This window comes from Colias eurytheme, chromosome 2 (assembly GCF_061535395.1).
Source record: "Colias eurytheme isolate Ceu_HAF_F1 chromosome 2, ilColEury1 Martin Lab GWU primary, whole genome shotgun sequence".
NCBI classification, from domain to species: domain Eukaryota; kingdom Metazoa; phylum Arthropoda; class Insecta; order Lepidoptera; family Pieridae; genus Colias; species Colias eurytheme.
The window spans coordinates 7,361,097-7,387,058 of NC_142981.1; the positions used below are offsets into that span (position 1 = coordinate 7,361,097).

Below are 25,962 nucleotides of genomic sequence, written 5' to 3' on the forward strand. Positions count from 1 at the left end.
TATATAAAAAAAAATTATTTGCGCAAGCAATATTACAAAAACCCATATGAGCATTAAGCATGTGCTCGGGCAGCTGCTACGAATTTCAACGCATTCCACACCAACAATAGAATCTGCACAGGTTGCAGTACTAAGCGAGCTTCCCGCCTAAAGAAAAAATCACCGTTGACGCAAAGCTCCGCCATGCAGACGCTTTTTGAGTTAATATTTCTTTGTATGACAGTGAGCAAAAAAACGAAATCATCAGCTGATTTCTGTTAGCAAAGGTATAAGCTACCAACCGTAGATAAAGGAATTATTCACATTGTATTATAATGCCTATATTTGGTAAAATGTTAAATGTTGTATTTGTTTCTATTAATCCAATAAAACACCAATTGATGAAGATTTACTAGGTACTGATAAAGGATATTGTACCTACGATATGAGTTTTATAACAAAGCTTACAAATTATATTAAACTAGGTAAGTAGTTCCACTTTGAGAAAACTAGGCGCAATAGAGCATAGACAAATTAAAGAATAATGGAAATTTCTTTTATTTATATCTATTTGATTTGAAAATTTATATTAAATTAAACATCTATAAACCAAACTGTAGATATCACTACAAGTAAGCAAATGAGACGAAGATAAGTAGTAAAGGCGTGGTTTAATATATTAGTGTTGTGGAGACAGCTGTATGCTCCCCCTTCTACCTGAACATTGAACATTATGTACGTTAGTAGCACGTGTTATATGTGCTCTCTTAAATAAATAAAATATAATTTAAGTCTTTACATCCGGACGACGCAAACGCGAGCGGTACGAATATTTCAATTTTAAACTGATCGCTCATGTTTAATTGGGTTAAAATAAATTCATTCAAATATTTATAAGTAAATATTACAGTTTTCAAATAGTTGTGAATAATAGAAAATTCACCTTTTAGATTTTCTACAGCCTTATAAAATAAAGAGTTATGGCTACAAAATTATAACAGTCCACTCATTAAAACTCAGGTACAGTAGGTACACGTAAGTAATTTTATAACTTTAATGATAATTCAACAATGACAAAAGAAATACAAGAATCAAGGTCGATAAATCAAACAAAAAAACGTAAGAGCTTACTATTGCGTATATTTACATACTAAATGGTTTTCTTAATTTTTCTAACAGTTACCCGAGTTAACTGACAACCCTTTAGTTTGAAAAAATAATGAAAAAAATGGAGGTGTCTAATGCTGTTCTAAAATAAAAATTTATCTACCGAGCCAGCCAAGAAAATCTGAATGAAATGATAAGGTATTTATATATTCAATATGTTCATATTGAAAGACTATGAAGAAATTATTCCACAACGTAATTACATTCGTAATTGGTAGACAAAATAAATCAAATAAACAGATGATGTAATTGCAATGCATAATGATTTTACCGAATATCTCTTGATAAAAATATTAAGAATGAAATCCATGAAATAATTGATCAGAAAAAATATAATTAATCATATGCATTGAAAAACTCTTAATCATTCGAGGATGGTTCGCTAGACAAACTAGCCGGTTTAATTTAAATATCGTTCACAAGTGAAAATTATAATTTGGGCAATGTTCATCTTTAGATACATTCTTCTATATTTAGGTGGAATATATTTTATCATTGAACGTATTGAATGACAATAGCTGTAAAAATATTTTAATTTAGCTGTTAAATATTTATGAAACGAACTTAATCGAACTCACACAGATGAAACAGAACCCGATCACGACAGAGAATACAAAAGAAACCGGATCAAAAAACTAGTGCATATTTATGACGAATTAATAAGGAACTAGTTCTCGTTTGTGATCCACAGAATAATCGTTATCGGAGCTATTTAACGGATCTCCCTTTACAAAGTCAACAAAATAAGCAATCGGAAGCTTCGAGCAGGTGTGTACAATCCCTTTCCCAGGACATGGTAAGTGGAGTAGCTGTCGGAAAAAATCGTTACTCTCGTTTATATGGAAGTGTTTAAATTATCATAATTTTATTATATGATCAGTTGTTCTCTTTATAAATAAAGTTATATAATAATATAATGATAATATACACAGTATTTACAAATCAGATTATAAGGCTCCTACATAATAATGATGTACCTTATTACAAGAACAAAAAAAGAATTACGGCACTGCAAATTAACACGTAGACAGGAAATATTATTCTTAGGTGGACATTTCATAATAATATTATCATTTAAAGACGCGTTATATGGAATAGCTTTAAGTTTTACGATGGCCATAATTCACAGTTGCGGTCTGCTCTCTGTTGGCTGTGATGTATGTGTATCGTCTCGCGAGCTGTCGCGGCGCACGTGTTCGAACGTAGATAACTTATTATTTGCATTACATATGTATTACATTATATCAGGCTGGAGTAAAGGTTTTTAATTGTTAGATAGCAACAAACAACTGAGCATGCGACACAGTAGAACTGCATGCTCCTATAATATAAGGAACATAGAGTTATACACCGTAGAGTCCGAAAATAAAATAGTGAGTAGTGTGTCATAATTCATTAGCAACTTGTAAACTTGTAATGAAGATTCAGGTTTCTTGCTTTATCCACAACCGAATTATAGGGGGTCTAAAAAGGCCCGAATTGCTTCGAGAAAAGGATGGTACGGCCGTGCCGCTTTTTTTTTGCTCGACTTGGCGGGGGCACTGCCGTGCCCCCAGATATGTCATTAAATTCATCATTTTATAAAACTAGATATAATGTAAATGATTCACATTTCAGAATAATGTATGCAGTATAGGTTTATCTACTTGAACAGTCACCTTTTAAACCTCAGATATTATACACGATGTTTTTAAGTTACTTAAAAAAACTTGGAATCTTCGAAGAAGTATAAAACACAATAACAATTAAAAAAGATTTACAAAAGTTAATATACTTTTTTTATTATCATGATTTTGAACTACAATCCCATTCTTTTTTAAAGTAGGTAAGTAATAAATAATTAAATAAATAAATATTTCGGGACAATTTTCACACACGGCACGATCTGATCCCATACTAAGCTTTCGCTTGTGTTATGGAAACCAGATGGCTGATAAACATACATATATAATTTTAAATAAATACTTATATAGATAACTAGCTTTCCGCCCGCGGCTTCGCCCGCGCAGTCAAAGAAAAACCCGCATAGTTCCCGTTCCTGTGGGATTTCCGGGATTGCGTCATTTTCCCGGGATAAAAAGTAGCCTATGTCCTTTCTCGGGTATCAAAATATCTCCATACCAAATTTCATAAAAATTGGTTCAGTAGTTTAGGCGTGATTGAGTAACAGACAGACAGACAGCGTTACTTTCGCATTTATAATATTAGTATGGATTAACACCCAGACACAGAGCAAACATCTATGTTCATCACACAAATATTTGCCCCGGGTGGGGATCGAACCCACGACCTCTGGCTTGGAAGGCAGGGCCCCTACCAACCAAGCCAACCGGCCAGTCAGTAATAGTACCTAATACATATATTTAATGATATAGAAACTATTACCGACTATATATTAATTCGTTAAATTGTCAATGTGAATATCAAGTAAATTGAACGAAAAGAATTGAACGCCTATCGCTATGCGGAAATCTCTCCCTCTTGAATTCCTCCCCTTACTAAGTGTAGACGTAAATTAAATGTACATTAAATTAAGCACTCATTTTTCAGGAATTGTTTTCTAAATTTCATTTCTTTATAAAGTTCTTTATAAAGTTCATTTGAATTCCAATTCCAGAAAAATACATTTCTAACTTCAACTCTCTTGGCCCTCGATAGCCCCATTTTTTATATTTATGCGTACATTGCTTTCGCACGGCGTTATCAGGTCCTGAAAGAAGCCGGTGTGAATACTAGCACACATCTGTTTGCTTTAGCGCACGTGTTCATTCAAGTAACTGCGCGTCTCTGAAGGGATCGCTACAGGAATAGGTGACATTAAGCAACCCGTAAATAAACACGGTCTCCCCTGATAATGTATGAAGCAAATCTTTGTGACATTTCTGTGTCATACATACATAGGAAATCGATAGCGAATACGAATGTGTATTCATAAATATATTTACTTTTGAACAACCACCTGCAAGTTGTGAAATGTCCCTACAAATATCTCCAATATTTGTCTAGAACTAAAATATTGATAACAATCACTAACTGCATAGGGCCAGGGGTGCTCTGTATAAGTTTATTCGAGTTAGATATTAGGTACCCACTACCCACATAATATATATTATATATTTATACTAGCGGTCCGCCCCGGCTTCGCCCGTGGTACATATGAAAAATAGATGTTGGCCGATTCTCAGACTTACCCGATATGCACAGAAAATTTCATGAGAATCGGTCCACCCGTTTCGGAGGAGTATGCAGACTAACATTGTGACACGAGAATTTTATATATAAGATATATATATATATATATATATATATATATATATATATATATATATATATATATATATTATATTTATATATATATAAATATATTATATTTAAGTTAAAATCAAGAACAGCGCCTTCCGTAGCTCGCTTTGGGGGTAGAGCCGAAAGTCGATGGCGTTTGACGAGGCCTGCGTATCATTTTCATCGTATATATTAATTATAATAATTATTTACCAACTTCAACAAATAATACTAAAAATATTTTTTTAATTCCTAATATTTAGTGATATCAGCGCCACTTACAAACTGGTGCGTAGGCCGTAGAGCCGGAGCTCTACTTGCTCTACCCCGGAACTGCCAATGATTATAACAATATCATATACCTAGATACAGAAGATGCTACATATATTAGCTACAGATATCAAATAGAATCTGTTTAACCTCTCTCTGATAATCGAGTATAACTGTTAAAATCTTATTGGATAGTAATAGATAAGAATATTATTTTCTTTATTTAATGCGACAGCTGATGTTGTCTTCTACAACATCAAAGTAAAAAATGCGCATACGCTTAGTCTATTATTATTGTACTTATTATGAATAGTTTCAATAATACTTGAACCTATAAATCATTCAGCGATGTAATGAAATCTAAGTTAGACAAATCTATTACGCATTCAATAAGAATGCGATCGACTCAAGTGAATATAGACCGGGAGATACTGACACAAAATTTCGAGTCATTTGTAACAGGATGGCGGTTCTACAGGGTTCTTAGTACGCAATGACAAAAAGAAAAATGATGGTGTGAACGCTGGTACCGGCGGCTTAGTCGCGTGGGCGTTAGTCGAACTCATCGGAAAATAGCGAAAGTCAAACGATTTGTAACAGTATGGCACTTATTTTTCCTGTAAGTTTGAGGATCAACGAATATAAATACAAAATTTCAAAGATCTAGGTGTTGGAAATCTTCACTTATATAAATTAATAATAAATTTATTTTTCAAGTATGACAGTACTTTTTCCCCCTACTAGAAGTATGGCAAATATAATAATGGTCACATTTTATTAAATACTCTCCAAAAAGCCAAATGCAATACTGGTACAAAAAGATAGGCGAAATAAAAAAATTTTGCAGATTTTCGGCGGTATGGCGACCATTTGGAATCGTCCGAAAAGTATGGCATGGCGATTTTCGTAAATGGCTGCACGACGATGGTTACCTGTGCAAAAGTTAGCTTGGTACAAATGGTTGAATAATTGTTTTTTTTAAATCAACACATTCGCGTCGGTATGGCGGGCTGTAAGTCATACCGGAAAAGTATGGCATGACACTACCGCCTACTTCTTTTTTATGGGCTATCGGTAAATTCTAAAATTTTTGTGTTACAAATCGTTTGACTTTTGCTATTTTTCCGACGAGTTCGACTAACGCCCACGCGACTAACCCACCGGTACCAGCGTTCACACCATCATTTTTCTTTTTGTCATTGCGTACTAAGACCCCTGTAGAACCGCCATCCTGTTACAAATGACTCGAAATTTTGTGTCAGTATCTCCCGGTCTAATAATGTCCCGCTTTCATACAATCGTTCCTTAGCACCCGGAATACAATCACAAGATGTTTCTGGATGCGTATCGAAATAACTGGAATTATCGGTAAAGTATGTAATATATTTAATAGTATAGTTACTTATACATGATGGACGGCTACAACAACAAATTATTATTCTATCAATGAATAGTTGTATTAATTATAATTACCATAATTTTACATAAATATTAAATAACCTATTAAACTTCTACCACAATATTATTTATCTTAGATATCTAGATTCGATTATAAGACAATTATTGCAAACTTGAAAATATTATATTAAAGGAATAGATAGTATATAAAAATATGAATGCTTAAATACTACAGTAAGACAGTACAACTCTTATTACAACTCTAAATACATACCTACCTACTAGATAATTTCTGTTCTGTATTCTTATGAATTTATTAAAACCAAATTGTGCCGCTACAAACATTTTTAATTGTTACGTTTTTGTCGGTCATCCCTAACAATATGTTAGGTTGCAACAGTCCTTAATTTCATTAAGAGCTTATTAAGCTGGCACGCGACTGCTGACAGTTGGCACACGCGGACGATATAATCAAAAACTTATGGTCCGGAACGTTACGTGTTTTATTTACTACTATACCATTGCACATCACCAGTGATCAATTATATTTTACAGAGATACATTACTAGAAAAATGAGTAAAATGATGATTTTAACAAACAAGCTCGTAAATATATTAATGTATAGTTTAAACTAAATACATAATAATTATCAAGCCTTATGCATAATACAATCTCGTAAAACCAGAGTTGATAACTTACTGGCAGAGGTAGCTGAAGGCTACTAGAACTACTGAAGGCTGACAGACATGAAGGTAGTCACAAAAGTGTTAAATACAGTTTCGTATAAATAAATGTACCTAAGTTATTATATTTAGGTACAAAGATTCATTTATACATATATTAATCAGTAATACTTTTGTGGCCAGCATATATCAATGTAATAAAATATTTTATTAACAGTAGGTTAGTAAATTCAATAACTCTAACTATATAAAAATTGAAAGCATAACATAAATGAAACATTTTTCGACAATTTGTTGATGAGCTCAGACAGCCACAATTACATTGGATATGGTCACGCAATGTTGACCATACGCGTCAGGTGGTGTATGATGATAGTTCGATGGTAATATCGTACCAACCCCTCACTCATGACTAATGAATATTCATATGAGATGATATGACGCAATTATACTAATGAATAAAATACTAATACTAATACTAATATAGTTTTTAACAAAGTAATACCATAAACAAAATACGATATTAATAGGTAATAGCTACTATGTATTATATATAACTATAGTTATATTATTAATACCGATCGAATTATCTGCTAACTACGTGACCCAAACCTACCATCAAAAGAAAAAATACTCATAGATAAGTTATTATAGAGCTGACTCGTAGCCCGTAGCTATAAGAATGTAGACTGTATCGCACACATATACAATTAAATTTTATGGAGATACCTAATACAAACATATCTACTTTAATTTAAATTCGATAAAAACAGTATAATAAGTATAATACAGATTACGTTCTAAAAACATTGATTACATAGTGTGGGACGTGAGAATCTATACCGATAAAATATATTGTATTTGTTAGCAATACTGGTAACAAATAACAATATTTAGTTCCGGTCAAAATTCATTGTGCAATGGGTCTCCATGTTAGACTATGCTTGTTTTGAAATAGGGATTAAGTTCATGATATTATTAATCGAGTGTTCGGTTCCCACAGCTTCCAGAGGGGTGCGTTCGGGCGACCTGCCACGGGCGGCTCGTTGATTTGTGTGTTATTGTTGGTGATGTGCGATCAGTTTCCCTGCACACTCCCACGACAGGGAGCAGATGCCGGGTGCGGCGGTGCCGGCGCCTCGCGCAACCGCCAACAATACAGTGTTGTCCCACGAGTGACCCTCCGGATCGCTGTGGGAACTCTTCCGCAAATCCGCACAAGCGACATATTTGCATTCATTTAATGGATGCTGCCTACGTTAAACGCACTACTATTCTATCATATGTTACACATTGTTTCATATTTATTTACACATCCGTAAAATATAGAATCGATTAGTATGTAGGTACTTAAAATGTGTCTCGTTTAAATTCACCTTTACAACTTTAAAAATGCTATCGACTCCCTAGATAATGTATTGTGATACAAGAAACAGACACTTGACCCGTCAAAACAGCACATTATTCAGCGTGTGACGAATTAGCATAGATTTGCCTGTGGATCGTCGCCTGGAGTCGCCATTGCATATGCGTCCGAGCTCCGCACCTCACCTCCACTGCCCCGACGCCAGCAGATGCTCCATAAATATTTTATTACGCATCGCATTAGACACGGGTTGCTATACCGTCAAACTTTTCATCGACACATCTGTCTGCTGAAACATGGAAATTTATCAATTCTGAAATCATTTAGGGAAATATATGATACCGCCAACTTGACTACATCAATATTTTTCTTGAAATCTGTCTGTTTCAGGAAATCTAGACATAAGAAACTAGGTTTACGGTACACCAAGATTTTTTTTTTATAAAGTTATATTAAATTTTAGTAGAAAAGGACGCCAAAATAATCAATAGGATCATTAATCTGTATGAACCGAACCGAGGTCCAAATTATTTATTTGTTTTATGCAAACGTTTGTAAAAAATGTTTATTTTTATATGATCAATCCATGGTCTTATGTATTTGAATATTCATATTTGATATTCAGAATAAATAGGTATATTTTATAGGTAGTCTTTCAAGTAGGTACATTATACCTATTTTGCATTGCCTAGAAATAATTATCTTCTTAACTAATCACAAATAATATATATTTCAATAAATTCAAAATCATGACGAAACTAAAGTAAATTGTATACTTTCTATTGAGTTTTAGAAATAGAATATGCCTAGTTGCTTACAATTCTCCTCGATTCTGAATTAAGTGAAATTCAACGTTGAACTTTCATGCACTTCGTTCTGTATAATGTTACAATTTGAATAGTTGGTATAAATTACGTTTACATTTCGGTTATCGAATTCGAATGATAATATCTTCAATAACAAATGCTTGTTTTTGCAACCAGGAACGGAGATTGATGTGCAACAATTATGGGATGCTCCTCCGCAATCAATTCCGAATGTGTTGCATTGTCAACTAGCTTTTTCAGTAGTCTGCTATGCTAATTTATAATGGGCACACATCAATTTTGAACACAAACATTCAATAATGTTTCTAGATTTTTTTTGACTAGTTTAGATAATTTTAAAAGTTTGCAATATGTACCTACCTAGTACAATAATAATCCTCCACCTCGTTCTGAATTTCATATTGTTTTATAAAAGAAAAATCGGCAAGTATGAAAATTACAGAATTAAAACTATCAGTTAGGTAAGTATATATATAGTTTTTAATAAAGGGGGTATTAACTTTAAAATGCTTAATTTAAATCTATTAAGAGAAATTTGTACATAGTTATATGGACGTAAGTTCCATAAAATAATTATATATCCTTCTATTCCTATTTCTTTTTAAGTTCTATAGAACCTACTCGAGTCTCGACTCTACTTCTGTGCCTCAGTTTCTACAGAAAAATTATAAATTCGAGTAGATTCCAACTTTCATATAATGTTTTAATTTTATCTCTAATTATCACAAACATAATATATCTTATTATAATTTTAAAATAATATTATATATTCAATTATAAACTAACTACATATCACATGAAACATGAAATAGTACCTACTACTATCTACTTAGTTTTAGGAATGAAATGTATAAATTATATTTATTTTGGAAAAAAAATTTTTTGGCACGTTGGAAAGGTTATACGGTATGTACCGACCCTTGAAATAATTCTGTTACTTTAAACATGATTAGTAGATAATAAAACTTTGAATTTTCGTTTTCCTAGTAAGTGTTAAGAAAATTATACTCATAATATCTATTATTTTAATTTTTATCTAAACATAAGTTACCATGCATAATTCGTCCACAGTATTACTAAATAATATTGTATATAACTAAATAAGTAATATTGTTTCAATTTTACAAAAAAATATCACCGAAGTTGCTGAAAATATAAAACAATATCTACATGCACAGATCCAGGTGGGCGACGCGACGCCGCGGTAACAGCTAGTCTATATCCTTCAGTTTATTATCCTCAATGAAGAGAATAACAAAACAAATGGCAAAGCAGAATAAGTACCTAGAAATATTGCTATAAATATTTTATCCTTAACATAAAAACAAGGCAAATTTACACTTGAAAGTGCGCTTGATAATGTATTGTAGATCATCACCATAGCTTGTGAAAATCTGATTTACATATCAATAGTGATGGATGAAAAGCTAACAAATATAGGGTCATAGGGAGTAACGTGACAAAAGGTGAACATATCATAGACTTTCATCTTATAAATGTAGAGCAAAAGCAGAACTAACGCGCCGAAGTTAAAATCGATTACGCCTCCGCTTTAAAGCTATGAATATTTAAAATGATCCGCATGATTGACTCATTGTTAGGATTCGGTGCCATGAGATGAACCGTCGTATTTGATCCGGAAAGAAAGTGACCTATTGTTGTTGTATTATAAGGTCGCTGTCAAACTAAACGTGCAATACTTGTTGTACTTACCTACCTAGTAATGTATCGATTGTAGATTTAAGATAAGTGGAGTAAGTGGGTAGGTTTAAATGGTGTCGTAGTTTAAGTACAACGTATTAACATTTAGATTCATGTGTTGCAATCAAAATTACTTTTGACTAGATAAAACAAAACTCATTGATTTTTCAATACCAATTTATAAAGTAGCTTTATTACTATATTTTCATAAAAGGAATAAACACACTTTTTCCTTTTCGTAAATAAAACAAATTAATTTCCTGGAACGCCGAATTCTTGAGGTTGGAGACCTCGAGAGGCTGTGTCAAGTGTCACGCTTTAAAATAACCGAGATGCGTAGAGTTCAACAGGCACGACTGGTGACCGGCTATTGTCCGGTGTCGCACGACGAGACGAATCGCAGTACAAGCTTCATGACCCGAGTCAACCTGGTCACGAAAGTATTACCATCCATTAACGCCCGATTTAGAAAAACTGCTTTTTATATACAAACTCTTTTTCTCACAGCAACGTATTCATTATTAACTGTTCCGTTCAATCGCCTATTTCATAGCATTTTTTATGAATTAATATTTGTCACCGGTGGATCTAAGACCGCTATATAATTTCCTAGATTGGATACGATTAAAATATTTATAAGTTCATTGAACATTTGTGCACTTAAAATAGGATCATTTTCTGTTAATTTAGAATAGAATAGAATAGAAAACACTTTATTGTACAATGCACACAAAAACAGAATTAACAGAAACGATATGTAACTTAAAATAAATGTACAATTGGCGGCCTTATCGCTTAAAAGCGATTTCTTCCAGGCAACCTTGGGATATAGGAAAAATAAATCAGTAAAAAGGTAGATAGTGCATAAATACATACATATACAAAAAACTGTAATTATACATAGAGATAACTTAAGAATCAAATAATAGGTACCTATTATACAAAAACAAAGGAGAAATGAGCAGTAAAGGAATACAAATATTAGAAGAGAGGAAAATAAATTAACATTTATAGATAGGTAACTAAATCAGCAAAGAACATAGACAAACAGCATTAAAGGAATAGATAGTAGTTCTTAACAATTTTTAAAACTATATAATGATTGGGCTTGCCTGATGACTGATCGTTGTCGGGAGAGAGTTCCACAATTTTACGGCTTGTACGGTAAATGAGCAATCGTAGAATTTGGACGTGTGAACAGGCATACGAAGCGGATTGTCGGAGGAACGGAGATTGAGTTCATGAGAAGACCCCATAAACACAAATCTTTTTCTCAAGTAGGTAGGAGTTCTAGGATCAAAAAGGATGGAGTATAATAAGTATAATAAGATGGAGTATAATAATTTACATGTTAATCTATTGTCATATTTGGTTACATACCTATCTTAATCTCGAATTTTAATATTCTGTATATCAAAATTCGAGATCCCAAAAACGTTTGAATATTTTTTCATACTTAATCCCGATTTTTTTTATTCCAATGTTTTGTTTGCCATATAATCGCAACTCCGAATTTCTTCACTTGTACGGTTTGTACGACCTATTACAATCCAGATCCAGACGAATGAGTTCCAGACACACGTAATCTATACATGCACAAAACGATGCAAATGCACAAACAGTACGATGGGAAAAAAAACAGTATTCTATAACTATATCTTGATTATTAGAATCCGGGAAAAAAAAATACTTTTTAAAAGTTTGGTTTTAGTGCATCTGGAAATTGATTCACCTGAGAAATTAAAAAAGGAATTTTAAAAGTTGGCAAGCATTAGTTCTGTTTATAAAAATTCTTCTACCAACCGTTTTCTTGGTTTTAAGATTCGGGTAAGAGAAAATATATTGATCAAATGTTAAATATATGATCAATGAAGCAATATATGGTCATTATAATTTTTTATAGTTTGAGGTGGAATCGGCTGTCCGTTTAAAGTAGGTAGTCTAAAGTAGTCGGTTACATACAAATATGTCAGTTACAGCCTACAGGCTAAGCGGCCGCAGCACATAAAGGCTGCTATTGCCTAGAATCTAGCTTTTCTTTCTACTTGCTAGCTAGGCAATAAACTAATTAATTATTTCTGTTTTGGGTATGTACTTACTTGAATAAAAAAAAACGCCCAAATATTTAAAATAATAGTTTAATGTAAAATAATGACATTTATGTACTACACTCATATTTAAACTAACAAGTATGGTTTGCTATAATTGTCTGCCATAACATTTGCATCACAATACTATGTTGTGAATATCAACATTTTTGGATAAAATTTATTTTTCCAAGAAGTACCTGGGCATCAATTAATGAACATTCATGTTGTCATTCCAAAGTGTGATCTAGCTTCAAAAAAACATTTTAATGTAAAGTATTTATATGAAAATCATGACAGACCTTCTAACCACTATTCATAAATTTTATAATATATTAGATTATCAGTTAACATATAAAAATAATATTTAAAGAGTTAATCAAAATACTTTTGCAACATCATAAAATAATATTTAACAACTAATTTCAATAGTTCCGAATTATATTCTTATTCAGATTTGCTTTTTACTGTATACAAAATTTGATTTGTTTGATGTATCAAATATAATGCACTAACAAACACAGCATTAGCCCTGAAACAAAAAAAATTACAACATTAATAAATAAATAAAAATTGAGAATGCCCTCATTTTCTTGAAGTCGGTTAAAAATGGCGTAAGACATAATATAACATTCAAGAGTATATTTTTATGCAAAATTTCTGCATTATTTGAGGATGGTGCTGTGTAAAACACACCTAATACTAAAATGTGATAATGCTCCTCTCAATTAAAGTTGTAATTTTACTCTTGATTTATTTACTATTGATTTTTAAACATCTTTCAATTGTATCAATTATAAGGTATAAAAAGATATTCAATATCATTGTTTAAAATTCCTTTTTTTTATTATTATGTATGAGATTTAACATATATATCACCAAAAATACTCACTGTCCCTCTTTGAAATACTCCTTGAGAGTATTTGAAAAGCGTTTTGAATATTTAACAAATTCTCTTTTTCTTTGTTCCAGAGCTTGCTTGCCCGGCCCCGGGGTGTATGTGGAAACCTCATTCACCGCATCAAGTAGTTTTTTAATAGCTGATGCTATTTCCCTATAAAAATAATTAAATAATTACATATAATAAAACTGATAGATTAAATTTGGATATTAATAATTATAAGCACCATACTTACTTAATTGTTTCCAGGAATGTCTTACGGTCTGTTATTTCATCAGGAATTCTACTCAAAATTTTCTTGAGAGCTGCAGACTTTTTATTTAACTCTTGGAATGCTTCTTCTGATCTGTTCAGTCTTAAATCCGTACCTGTAAATATAAAGTGACGGTATGTTATCTAGTGTCCGACCGAACTTTCGGTTTCGGTTTCGGTTTCGGCCGAGTTTCGGCCAAAAATCAAGTTTCGGCCGCAGTTTCGGTTTCGGCCAAAATCGGCCGAAACTTTTGCCGAAACCGAAACTTATTTCGCAAGTTCAGTGAACTTATAGTAGAGCCATTTTAATAGGCAACATTTGACAGTTCAACAAAATTCAACAACGTAACCTAGTAACGACGACATAGAATAACATGATATTTCGTTTTGTTAGAACTGCACATTTGCTTAACTTTTTTCAATTACGATTACATATTTATAATAATAATGACCGATACAACTAATTTTAAGATTTGATTTTACTGATAAACCATTCTAAACATAATAAACATTTTCTTATTTAAAGAACTGACGTCGCTACAATTTTGTGTCAATAAACCTTTTTTCTTTATAAATACCAGAGATGTTACTCTAAAAATCGAAATCTGACATCTAGAATCGAATGCATTGGTTACTTGGGAATAAAAATCATCATAAATTATTGACATGTGTTTCAAGTTCGATTGACAATTGTTTCAAGTCCGTATCGATTAATTCGCTTTAATCGATGTTTTTAAGCAGGTTACCACCCTATGAAGATAAAATTGATAGACGTCAAATGTTGCCTATTAAATTGGCTCAACTATAGTTCACACACGTTGTGACACACGTTCACGCTCGCCTAACTTCGTTTTCCTCGGCAACGCTTTGACGGACGCTGTCAAAGCGTTGGTTGACCCACGCTGGTGGAAACAATTTTTGATTATCTATGTTGAGATTGGAACTGGGTGTAATAGTAATTAATAATTATTATTTTTATATAAGAGGTACCTTAAAGAGACTGATTATTCTTCTAAGTACAAATACCAATCCAAAGTATTAAAGACTCTTTAATAAAGAGAAAGATCTCAAAATACCAAAACTTAGTATTAAAAGTAACAGTAACAATTACTGATTTGATTTAGATGACTGATTTAACTGAGAACTTAATTTGAAAAAATAATAAAAATTAAAATTGTTATTATTACTTAATATTTTAAAAATACAATTTTTTTATTTTATATTAAATAAATGATTACAACAAATTTAATATACTGTGTTTTCATTTCATGCCCTAATTAAGGCAAAATAATAGGTAAAATGCACCAAAGTTCAGTATTTTTAGAAATTTCATACTTGACCACGTGAGTTTCGGTTTCGGTTTCGGTTTCGGCCGAAACTGAAGCCACGGCCGAACATTCGGTTTCGGTTTCGGTTTCGGCCTGGAAACCAGTTTCGGTCGGACACTAATGTTATCTTACTTATATTATAAATGTTTGCGAGGATGGATTTATGTATGTTAGTGGCTCTTTCATGCATAAACCACTGAACAAATACTGACAATACTTGACAGTAATGTAGCCATTGCCTATTGGTCTTTCCGACGGTGAAACCATGTGGCAGAGCTATTTATAAATATCAGTATTACAATGTGAAGAACTGATATAATCTACAAATGTAAGGCGAGTGCTGCACTTTTTGTTATTTATTTTTTTTAACATTATAATTTATTTAATCTTGGTAAAACATATTCTACATTTATGTCATAATAGATATTTTTAAATCTTCGCTACAAAAAAAGTACAAACATCTCAAGACACAAAAATTATCTTTAAGTTATTGTATAGATATGGAATAGAAATAAATATATTAATATTAATACACATGTATTATTGCCAAATCATAATGAAAATATATCCTCTTACATTCAGCTTCAGTGAGAGTTCCTTGTAAACGAAGTAAACTCTCATTCATATTCACTGGAATATCCGCTCTTCTCATAATACCAGCCACCAAGTCATAGTTGAGACCTGGTACTGCAGCCTCAGCCTTAGTTAAAGCTGCACGCAAAGTTTGCGATCCTCCCACATGATACTTTTCCAGCTATAAAACAAATATTCCACTTTATGCAATTAACAAAATTATTTAAAACAATTATATGTCATTAAAGTTACATAGATATTTGCAACCAAATAAATGACATAAATTTTAATAATATATATGTTTACTTAATAACTAACACTAAATTGCCCCTGCTTGCCTATACACATCACAAATCACAAGGAGCCAATTAAGGGTGCAATTGCTCCTGCTGCAGGTATGTGAGTAGCCCGCATAAGGACTAAGGAATAACTGCTCAACCCTATTAACCTTATTAATATAAAAGTTTAAATATGGCCACAAAGTACCAACTTTAATTTCTCTTTCTATCAAAATACATCCTACAGTATATTATAGCATTGATAATATTTACCTGGGTAAGTACGGGGCGTATAAGAACAGGTAAAACCAAGGAAGTGACAGGTAATTCATCACCCATTGTCATTCTGACGAAATAATTTATAGAACAGCTGCAAAGTGAAAGGATTTAGGTTTATGTTAAAATTATACAATATATGAAAACTTTTAATATTAGTCTGTAATATTAACACAACAAAACTAGGACAAGAATAATAAGTCAATAACACGACTTTAAAATTTACAGCTGCTAATGTCTGGACGACTCTGGACGATTAAAATGACAATGACATAAGCAGACTGCAGAATGCAGATGACAGCAGTAAATTACATTGACAAATGTCAATTGTATATCTTTTATTATATAAAAATGAATCGCAAAATGTGTTGGTATAACTCGAGAACGGCTGAACCGATTTCGATAATTTTTTTTTTATTATATTCCTTGAAGTACGAGGATGGTTCTTATATAGAGAAAACGTAAACATGTACCACGGGCGAAGCCGGGGCGGACCGCTAGTTATGTAATAGAATTCTACAAGTAAACAAAACAAACTCTTGTACATTAAATAATTTCTCCCTGTGGGTGCCTCGGAAAGAAGTCTGCAATGATTTATGATAGTATCAAACATAAGATCAAACAGTATAGGCACAGACTAATAATAATATACTACGTCAAGTATATCTTATACACTGGAGATTTCAGTATGAACATTTGACGTGTAACAAGAAAATTGTTGTGTTCTATCACTTTCACACCTAACTTGGTATTGCCACTGTAAATACGAAGTTTTCCCAAGGCTACTTTGTATGCTGTAATATTCTGTACAAAAGGTTAGTTTTTGTACATGAGTTTGTTGATAAATTGCCAACAACGTCATTCAGAAGCATTGTTGGATGAGACAATTATTATTTATGCTAAATAAAATAAGTATCTGAACCAATTATTAAAAAGCGACATTCCCTGATTATAGGTAGTTACCACAATAAAATTGTAGCAACTCTCACTTTGACAATATGGCATAAGTGTCAAAAAAATTGCGTCGCTTCGAATATTTAAGTTAATATTGTTGCGTATTTAATAAATATTTTCCGAATATTAATAATGTATTGCATTGTGAAAAATTGCAGAAGTTTTTGGACTCCAAATTCTGGCCTATAATTTCACAGGCAAGTGTATATTTACGTTATTTACAATATTCCTCAATACTCGTGCATTTACCTGTTTAGAATCATTTTAATGGCAAAAATCGTCAAATTTATCATCATTTTACTAAGCAATCATGTTAAATAAGTTCTTTTCCTAATACTTTCATCATTTTTCAACAAGTTTTCAACAAACAAATTTAACAAGTAAGGTAACCATGATGATGGGTTTTTACGGATAGCGACGATAATATATTGCTAAACAATATTATGATGAACATTTAGAACACCATTTTAAAAAATCTTATACTAGTAATGAAACAACACACGACATCGGTATTGCACTCACATATTGTGGTTTGTTCTTTTTTACATTGAAATTTATACTTTTTAACCTAACATTTATTTGTTTAACGTATTTCAGCTTTCCAAAAATGAAATAAAAAGAAATAAATGGCTGTCCATAGTGCCTATCAAGGGTAAAATTTATCAACATGCCAGAATATGCAGTTTGCATTTTAAGCCTGAGGATTACGGTCCAGAAAAAAAATACCTTTTGAAAAGTGCTATACCTTTTTATTTACCACATTCTTGTTACTGCGTCTCAACTGTTAAAGTAATTTTAATTATATTATAATTAACCACCATGAAACCATTAGTAACCGTAAGTACAGCTCCTGAAAGACATACGAATTTCTGAGAACCGTAATATCGTTACCACACATCAACACTAGCGATGCAACTCTCCCTTTGGAATATTGAAAAGTTTTAGACTGAAGCTTGAGTAACCAAAACGATGTTTTAATGTATGTAGCACTCATTTTAATTAAAAAATCGTAGTATGAGATCAAAAGTTATCAAGCGTTATTTAAAACTATCATTCTCTACCAATTAAAATGGTATGTACCTATAAAAATGATAATTATTCATGTAAGTTGACCAGTAATATTATAATATAAATACTGTTAAAAATATATGTCGTTATTATTTATAGACCATGATTTTTAGTTTTTTTTTATTTCGAAAAATCCTGAATATACAAACCAGTGTGGTCACCCACAGAAAGAGACAAAAAACAACACTGACGTCATTCAAGGTTATATTTTCTTGTGACAAGTTAATGGTCATAGTGCAATCTCCAGTGTATTAGATATAAGCTTCTTGTACTACGTATACAAGTATAGGTAATATAAATTTAGTCATCCGCCTGTTTTCTCGGATTCTACTATCTATTCGATAATATCAGCGTATGAGCGATAAGTTTGAAAATCTTTGTCTTTCTTTTTTCATATTAAAATTATTTCGTTGCAGTTGCAAAGCGAAAATTTTAAAACATTCAATTATTGACAAAATATGTCAACCCCAAACGTCAATTCGTCGGTAAAACTTTATGTCAAAAACCTTATCAAAAACATCAAAAGTCAGAAGTGATCTTACAATTTTAATATTTTTGTTTATCTAAATATTAATTGAGCATTTTATATTTCTTTTTACTATATTATCAATAAATCAATTTTAAAAAATATGGCTAAAAATACGTCAAGTTCGGCATTCCGTAAAATCGATATTGATCAGTACAATGAAGATAATTTTCGAGAAGATGAAGCTGACCCCTCAGTTCCCGCTGGGCCTGATGAAGGAGAAGTTTGTGCGCTTCTTAATCAATATCCTTTTTAATAATATCTACTTATTTCTATCAATAATTTATAGTAATCAATTCAAATGAAATAGCCACCTTTGGTACCTATGAGTCATAAGCATAACTCATAACACTTATCTAAGCTAAGCAAGCATAATATAAGTCTTAAAAAGGCCTTTGACATATTAAATTCTTATTAAATATAGACTTTACTATAGGGTTGGATATTAAGTAGATCAATAGAATGTGCAATTATCTGTCAACTAGCAATTAAAGATGATGTTGAATGAATCTTCATCTTGAATAAGCTTGTGCTTGTGCGTTGACAGTGATCTAGCAATCTTTAAATTATTAAAAGTTCTTTAATTTTTTTCATATATCTGTTTCTTAAACATGCCTGTATTTATAACTGTTAATATTTGAATATTTTAGATGTTTTTTTTAACTAAAGGGCTCCACACCAAATTTTTATAAGAGGGCTCTGTAAAGTATGCAATGCCACTGTTTCTGAGAAAAGACTGTCACAATTTTATGATCATACTCGTCTCCTCTTCCCCGCGGACCGTGACAGCGTTTAGACGTGTATTCCGTGAAAGTCATTATATTCATTTTTATTATTAATTTAAAACTAAAATATCACTCAACATTAATATCAAGGGTACTAGGCGCGCAGAAGTGCAACGAAGTTAGTGATACATCGGCTAGACAAGGACAGCAACTGCAGGAACAAAGGTATAATTCCTAGTTGCGCACACGCATGACGTTGTATCCACAGTGTTGCCTACGCTCTGTTTTAAATTTCCCATACGTAAACTTTGGTAGTTTTTGGAAGAAACTGGCAGTCTGTGTAAATAATTCTAAAATTATTATTTTTTGACTTATATACAAAATGTCATGCTCAAGAACCCCCCCAAGGAAGATTTCATTGACGTCCGCGCCTCAACACCACGGTTCTGACCCATCTCTAAATGCTACAGATAGGAAGGAACTCGGAGAATGTATTTTATCTAAACGATTCAAACGTAAGTGTGATGAGATTTCGGGCGACACTCATAGTACAATCGTGGAATTGAGAAACATGTTGGATGAGATGAAGACCCAGCAAGAATCAAAGTATGACGCCATAAAAACATTCATGGATAGTATTATAAAGCAAAATCAGGACATCAAAACCTCTATTGAACTTATGTCAAGCAAGTATGATGAGATTTTGGATGACGTCAAAAAGATTCAGTTAGAAAACAAACAGCACAAAATTCGTATAAATTACCTTGAAACGAAGCTAGAACAGTGGGAAATAAATTCCAGATCCTCATGCGTTGAGCTAAAAAATATTCCTGCAGCCGAAAGTGAGAACAAACATAGCTTAATAGAGATGACTAAAAAAATCTGCTCCGCTGTAAATGTTGATGTTCATGAATCCGAAATCCGTGATGTATTCCGCATGAAAATTAAAAATCTCAAAAAAGAAAGCTTACTTAAATCTGTCAGGAAGTATAATAAAGAGAGAGATCCGAATCAGCGACTAAGTACTGCTACCGTGAATCTCAAGGGGCCAGTTAAACCTGTTTATGTTGCTGAATTCTTAACACCCAAAGTGAGAAAGCTATTCTTCTTAGCAAAAGAATTTATGAAGTCTGAAAAATATGAGAGCTGTTGGACCTCCTACGGAAGAGTGTATTTGCGACGAAAATCTAATGAATCCCGCGTGCGCATCGACAATGAATCCGATCTAGACGCACTAAAATGTCGTATATGACTAGTTTTTGTAATTTTTCTTGTTTTTGTTGATATTACCTATGCCTTGAATTTCTTTTTATTTTTAGTATTAATATTAACTTTCGCCAAAATTTTAAATTGTAAGTACCTTAAAATTATAACTTTACCCCAGAACACACTCTACAATAACACCACACAGTATGCCCAACAGTACTCACCCCAAGCAACACCACTTCTTTTCTATATAAATATACATTTTAAGCCAATTCATCTTAGTGTAATAATTATTATCAGTATTTACGAAATATGGTTAATCTATCAGGTTAAGAGTTATTTAGTTAAAATTCAATGACATAGTACAGTTAGAAAATGAAATAGACTCCTTTAAAATAGCTGACTCTTATTCGTGTGATGTTGAATCGTGTAAATCGCTGATTCCTAATTCTGAGCTCTGTTTGAAATTATTTACTCAAAATATTAGAAGTATTAAGTGTAATCTGAATAGCCTACTCCCTCTTATTGTCAGGTCGAATGTGTCCTGGGATTGTATTATTTTAACGGAATGCTGGCTTTTGTCTTCACAAAATATACCCCATTTGGATGGATACCAATCTTTTGCATCTGCAAACAATCTGACGCAAAATGAAGGTGTCGTGGTTTATTATAAATCAAACTTAATTATATCGGTTGAAGAAAAAATAATACAGGACGCGAATTGCTTGGTTATCAAAATAAATTCTGATACCGTTGTTTTAGCAATTTATCGCCCCCCAGGTTATAAAAACGTTAGTAATTTCATACAGTCATTGGATAAATTGCTACAAGGATACTCATCGACGTTAAATGTATTTCTAGTTGGCGACATAAATATAGACATAGCAAATGAAAGCAATGATACCAATAAAGGTCATTATTTAGATATGTTAGCTTTTCACGGAATTCTTCCAATACATACAATACCTACACGCAGTAAAACATGTTTAGACCATGCCTTAGCCAAATCAAAGAAGATCACTCGATGTCTAGTAATTCACACGAGTGTGACCGATCATGATAGCGTCGCGTTGTACATTGCTATTAATTATCAACTGAAGGCTTCTAAAACTATTAAACGCTTTGATTACGTTGCTTTTGATGATGAAATAAACAGCAAGGATTTTGGTTTCATAGCTAAAATAGAAGATGCTAATATTGCTACTGATGCTTTTGTTAATATTCTACGTGACTTAATTATGCGGCACACTAAAATTATAACTGTCTCTTGTCGAAAAAAAATACTTAAACCATGGATTACTCCAGGCATCCTAAAATGTTTGAGAAATCGAGATAAACTACATAAGAAACTAAAAAAAGATCCGAGTAACGACGTACTAAAAATTACTTACAAACGATATAGAAATTTTTGCTCAAATTTATTAAAAAAACTTAAAAGACAGTACGATTCATTACAAATACAAGAATCTAAAAATAATAACAAAAAGCTTTGGAAAACTCTGAAAGATATAACATTTACAACAAAGCATAAAGAGTCATCTCACGAACTGTTATGTCATCAGCATCCCTTACAATCCGTGAATGACGTTAATAACTTTTTTGCAGGTATTGGCAGGAACCTAGCGGACAAAATTATTAACAGTCCCCTTTATACAGCATATAACACTAAATATACTCACCCCCACTCATTTGTTTTATTACCTACGGACTGTAAAGAAGTTGAAGGACTTATTAATAATCTTAATAAAACCGGCCAAGTGCGAGTCGGGCTCGCGCACAAAGGGTTCCGTAGCAGCAAATATAATAAATTACAGTTAAATCAACCTATCTCAAAAACTATAAGAGATACTTTGATCAAACCAAAAATCGTTGAAAGAGTTAATTAGCATGCATCACCTCTATTTTTTTTAGAATTTTATACCCCGTAGTTATAAAAATAGAGGGGGGGGGACATACTTTTTACGACTTTGAGAGCTGATATCTCAAAAACCGTTCACTTTAAGAAAAATGTTTTTTAGAAAACTTTATATCATTTTAAAAGACCTTTCCATTGATACCCCACACGGGTATGTACATCGAAAAAAAAAATTTCATCCCTCAGTTACATGTATGGGGGGCCCCACCCCCAATTCTTTTTTTTACTATTTAGTGTCATATTTTTGTAGCGGTTCATACAACACATATTCCCATCAAATTTCATCACTGTAGTACTTATAGTTTCCGAGTAAATCGGCTGTGACAGACGGACAGACGGACAGACGGACAGACGGACATGACGAAACTATAAGGGTTCCGTTTTTGCCATTTTGGCTACGGAACCCTAAAAATGATAGTGCCATAGGTTTGGATCTGATTCCGAGCCACATACTAAAAACTTATAAAGATATTTTGACGCCAACCATCACACATATCTGCAACATTTCTCTGGCCTCTGGAGTTTTTCCGAGGGCTTTCAAAAAATCTAGAATCCAACCCATTTATAAAAGTGGTGACAGAAACTGTGTCAACAATTATAGACCAATCTCTATTTTGCCCTCACTATCTAAAATTCTTGAAAGGCTGATTAATTTAAGATTAATAAAATTTTTAGAAAGTAATAAAATATTATCAGATTCACAATTTGGCTTCAGATCAAATAAATCTACATCGGATGCGGTACATAAAGTGACAAATTTTATTGTAAATAAACTAGATACTAAAAAGAAAGTAGTTGCCATATTTATAGACTTAGCAAAAGCATTTGACACGGTTTCTGTCCCAATTCTTTTACAAAAATTAGAAGATATTGGTGTTAGAGGCACTCAGCTTGACTTATTTAAAGACTTTTTAACAAATCGTACACAGTTGGTTAAGATAGATGAATATACCAGCGAAGAAATTCCTGTTTGTTTTGGTGTGCCACAGGGAAGTATATTGGGGCCAACCTTGTTCTTAGTTTATATTAACGATTTATGTCAGCTAGCCTTAACTCATGGTGAAATAGTATCTTTTGCGGATGACACAGTCCTACTTTTCTATGGTCATACGTGGGAAGAGGCAATTTCTTATGCCCAATCTGGTTATGATACCGTTTGCAAGTGGTTATATAGCCATGTTCTTACACTTAACACAGATAAGACTAAGTACATGGCCTTTCATCTACGAAACAGAAACATAGGAACGCAGACTTTTCTGATCAAATCTCATCGTTGTCTCAACTTTGATAGCTCTACCTGTTCGTGTCCAATACTTCAATGTACAAAATCTATGAAATATCTGGGTGTTGTGTTGGACGATAAGCTAAATTTTCAGGAACACATTGATTTGTTATCTGGAAGAATACGCAAACTTATCTGTGTATTTAAATGCCTGAGAAACGTTGCGGATAAAGATGTCATAAAATCTGTATATTATGCCTTGTGTCAATCCCTCCTCTCTTATTGCATAACCTCTTGGGGAGGAGCACCGAAAACTTCTCTGTTAAAACTGGAAAGAGCCCAGAGAGCTGTACTAAAGGTTGGTTCCTTCTTACCCTTTTATCACCCAACGACCGCCCTCTACGCAAAATGGGAAGTTTTGACCGTTCGTCAACTCTTTGTTCTTCATACCATTCTCAGACAACACAGTTTACTGATATATGACTCTCAAAAATTAAAAACAAAGCGTCGATTAGATAGAGTTTGTGATCAATATACACCCAATACATCATTCACTCGTCGTTTCTTTTGCTTTCAAGGTAGTTATTTGTATAATAAGTTAAATGGTAAATTGTCTATTTATTCATTGTCTACAGGTGCTTGCAAATCAAAAACTTTAACATGGCTAAAAAGTCTCGATTACGAATCTACTGAGAATTTAATACGCTACGTAAAACTATAGTAAATTTTATTATATACATAAAACACACACACACACACACACACACACACACACACACACACACATACATACACATACACATATACTCGCACACACTTTCACACACACTCACTCATATACTCTACAATATAGGTACAAATTAATCTATTCTTGTATAAATTGTTCACTTTTTTTTTATCTTTTGTAAAATGTTAAGTTTTTATCTAACATTTAAGATATTTTATTTCCCCTTTTGTTTCTCTTTTGTGCTATATTTTGTACCTCTAAACGGTTTATTTCATGTTTTTAATATTATGTTACTAAGCAAATATTAAGCGGTTCGACTGGGTGAGTGCCTGGCGATCTGCATTACAGGCTTTTGCCTATCGCAGACACCAGTCCTCTCCAATTTATACTATGTAATACTATGTAACTGTAATTGTAAGTTTTTGAGGAAAATAAATAAATATTATTATTATTATTATTTATACTGCTATATTTTCTTAACCAAAATTACCAATTTATACACATTGTTATATTATAAAAATAAGCAAACTGTAACACTTATTTTCTTTACATATATATACAGCTAAATATGTTGATGCACTCAAGCATGTGTTAAACCATGCTCCAATTGGAACATCAGATCAACAAGTAAAAGTAGGTATATTACAAAGTATTTGCCTTTTTACTCACAATTACATAAATTATTAAAACAATTACACAATTATTTTCTTTTTATTTCAACTTCAATTACCTGTTTTTGATATATAATATATATCTTATCAATTTCTGGCTTTTCTTTCATATTTTCTTACATATTATAAAAAAATAATGCATAACAGATCTTAATGTCTTCTTTTTTTGCAGGACAATGCATTAGCATTGACATTGAAAGTTCTGCTAGCAATCAAGTCTGCCCAAATTGAAGAAGTTGTTGGAAGTCTTTCTTTGGATGATATTGACATATTGATGAAATACATCTACAGGGGATTTGAATACCCATCTGAAGGATCAAGTGGACATCTACTTTTGTGGCATGAAAAGGCATTTAACATTGGGGGTTCAGGATCCATTGTGCGAGTGCTGTCAGATAGAATGAAAGTTTAATAAAATTTTGTTTTGTATTATGTCTATATTGTGTACTACCTATTATTATGTTTAATAAATTATTCCATAATTCGAAATACTTGTTTATTTGACTTAGGAGTGTATTTTCATTTTGTGGTTATATTATTCTTTGAATAATAGTTAGGGAGCCAGCAGCAGATTTTATG

The 25,962-nt window shown here is 32.4% G+C and overlaps 2 protein-coding genes across 4 annotated transcripts; one reads left to right on the top strand and one right to left on the bottom strand.

Moving 5' to 3' along the window:
* Positions 1–12,796: 12,796 nt before the first annotated feature.
* Positions 12,797–16,645, bottom strand: Ccm3 (programmed cell death protein 10 Ccm3). 3 transcript variants are annotated; one of them, XM_090114050.1, is made up of 6 exons: positions 16,584–16,628; positions 16,367–16,463; positions 15,819–15,996; positions 13,898–14,030; positions 13,654–13,815; positions 12,797–13,293 (listed from the first exon to the last, which is right to left on the bottom strand). In XM_090114050.1, the coding sequence occupies exons 2-6, from the start codon at positions 16,436–16,438 to the stop codon at positions 13,209–13,211; spliced, it is 630 nt and encodes a 209-aa protein (XP_089970176.1). In that variant the 5' UTR covers positions 16,439–16,463; positions 16,584–16,628; the 3' UTR covers positions 12,797–13,208. The 3 variants fall into 3 exon arrangements, with proteins under 3 accessions (XP_089970176.1, XP_089970182.1, XP_089970170.1); XM_090114056.1 differs by having other exon boundaries at positions 16,596–16,618; XM_090114044.1 differs by having other exon boundaries at positions 16,367–16,645.
* A 2,242-nt stretch (positions 16,646–18,887) lies between these two features.
* On the top strand, positions 18,888–25,872 carry Arpc5 (Actin-related protein 2/3 complex, subunit 5). Its single transcript, XM_090114065.1, has 3 exons — positions 18,888–19,160; positions 25,273–25,345; positions 25,556–25,872. The coding sequence occupies exons 1-3, from the start codon at positions 19,021–19,023 to the stop codon at positions 25,793–25,795; spliced, it is 453 nt and encodes a 150-aa protein (XP_089970191.1). The 5' UTR covers positions 18,888–19,020; the 3' UTR covers positions 25,796–25,872.
* Positions 25,873–25,962: the final 90 nt, after the last annotated feature.

Coding starts and splice junctions, on each gene's coding strand:
- Ccm3 (XM_090114044.1), bottom strand. CDS start 16,438: ATGACAATGGGTGATGAATTACCTGTCACTTCCTTGGTTTTACCTGTT. Junction 15,997..16,366: donor TACGCCCCGTACTTACCCAG/GTAAATATTATC, acceptor TTTGTTTTATAG/CTGGAAAAGTATCATGTGGG. Junction 13,816..13,897: donor ACATTCCTGGAAACAATTAA/GTAAGTATGGTG, acceptor TTATTTTTATAG/GGAAATAGCATCAGCTATTA.
- Arpc5 (XM_090114065.1), top strand. CDS start 19,021: ATGGCTAAAAATACGTCAAGTTCGGCATTCCGTAAAATCGATATTGAT. Junction 19,161..25,272: donor GTTTGTGCGCTTCTTAATCA/ATATCCTTTTTA, acceptor ACATATATATAC/AGCTAAATATGTTGATGCAC. Junction 25,346..25,555: donor CATCAGATCAACAAGTAAAA/GTAGGTATATTA, acceptor CTTTTTTTGCAG/GACAATGCATTAGCATTGAC.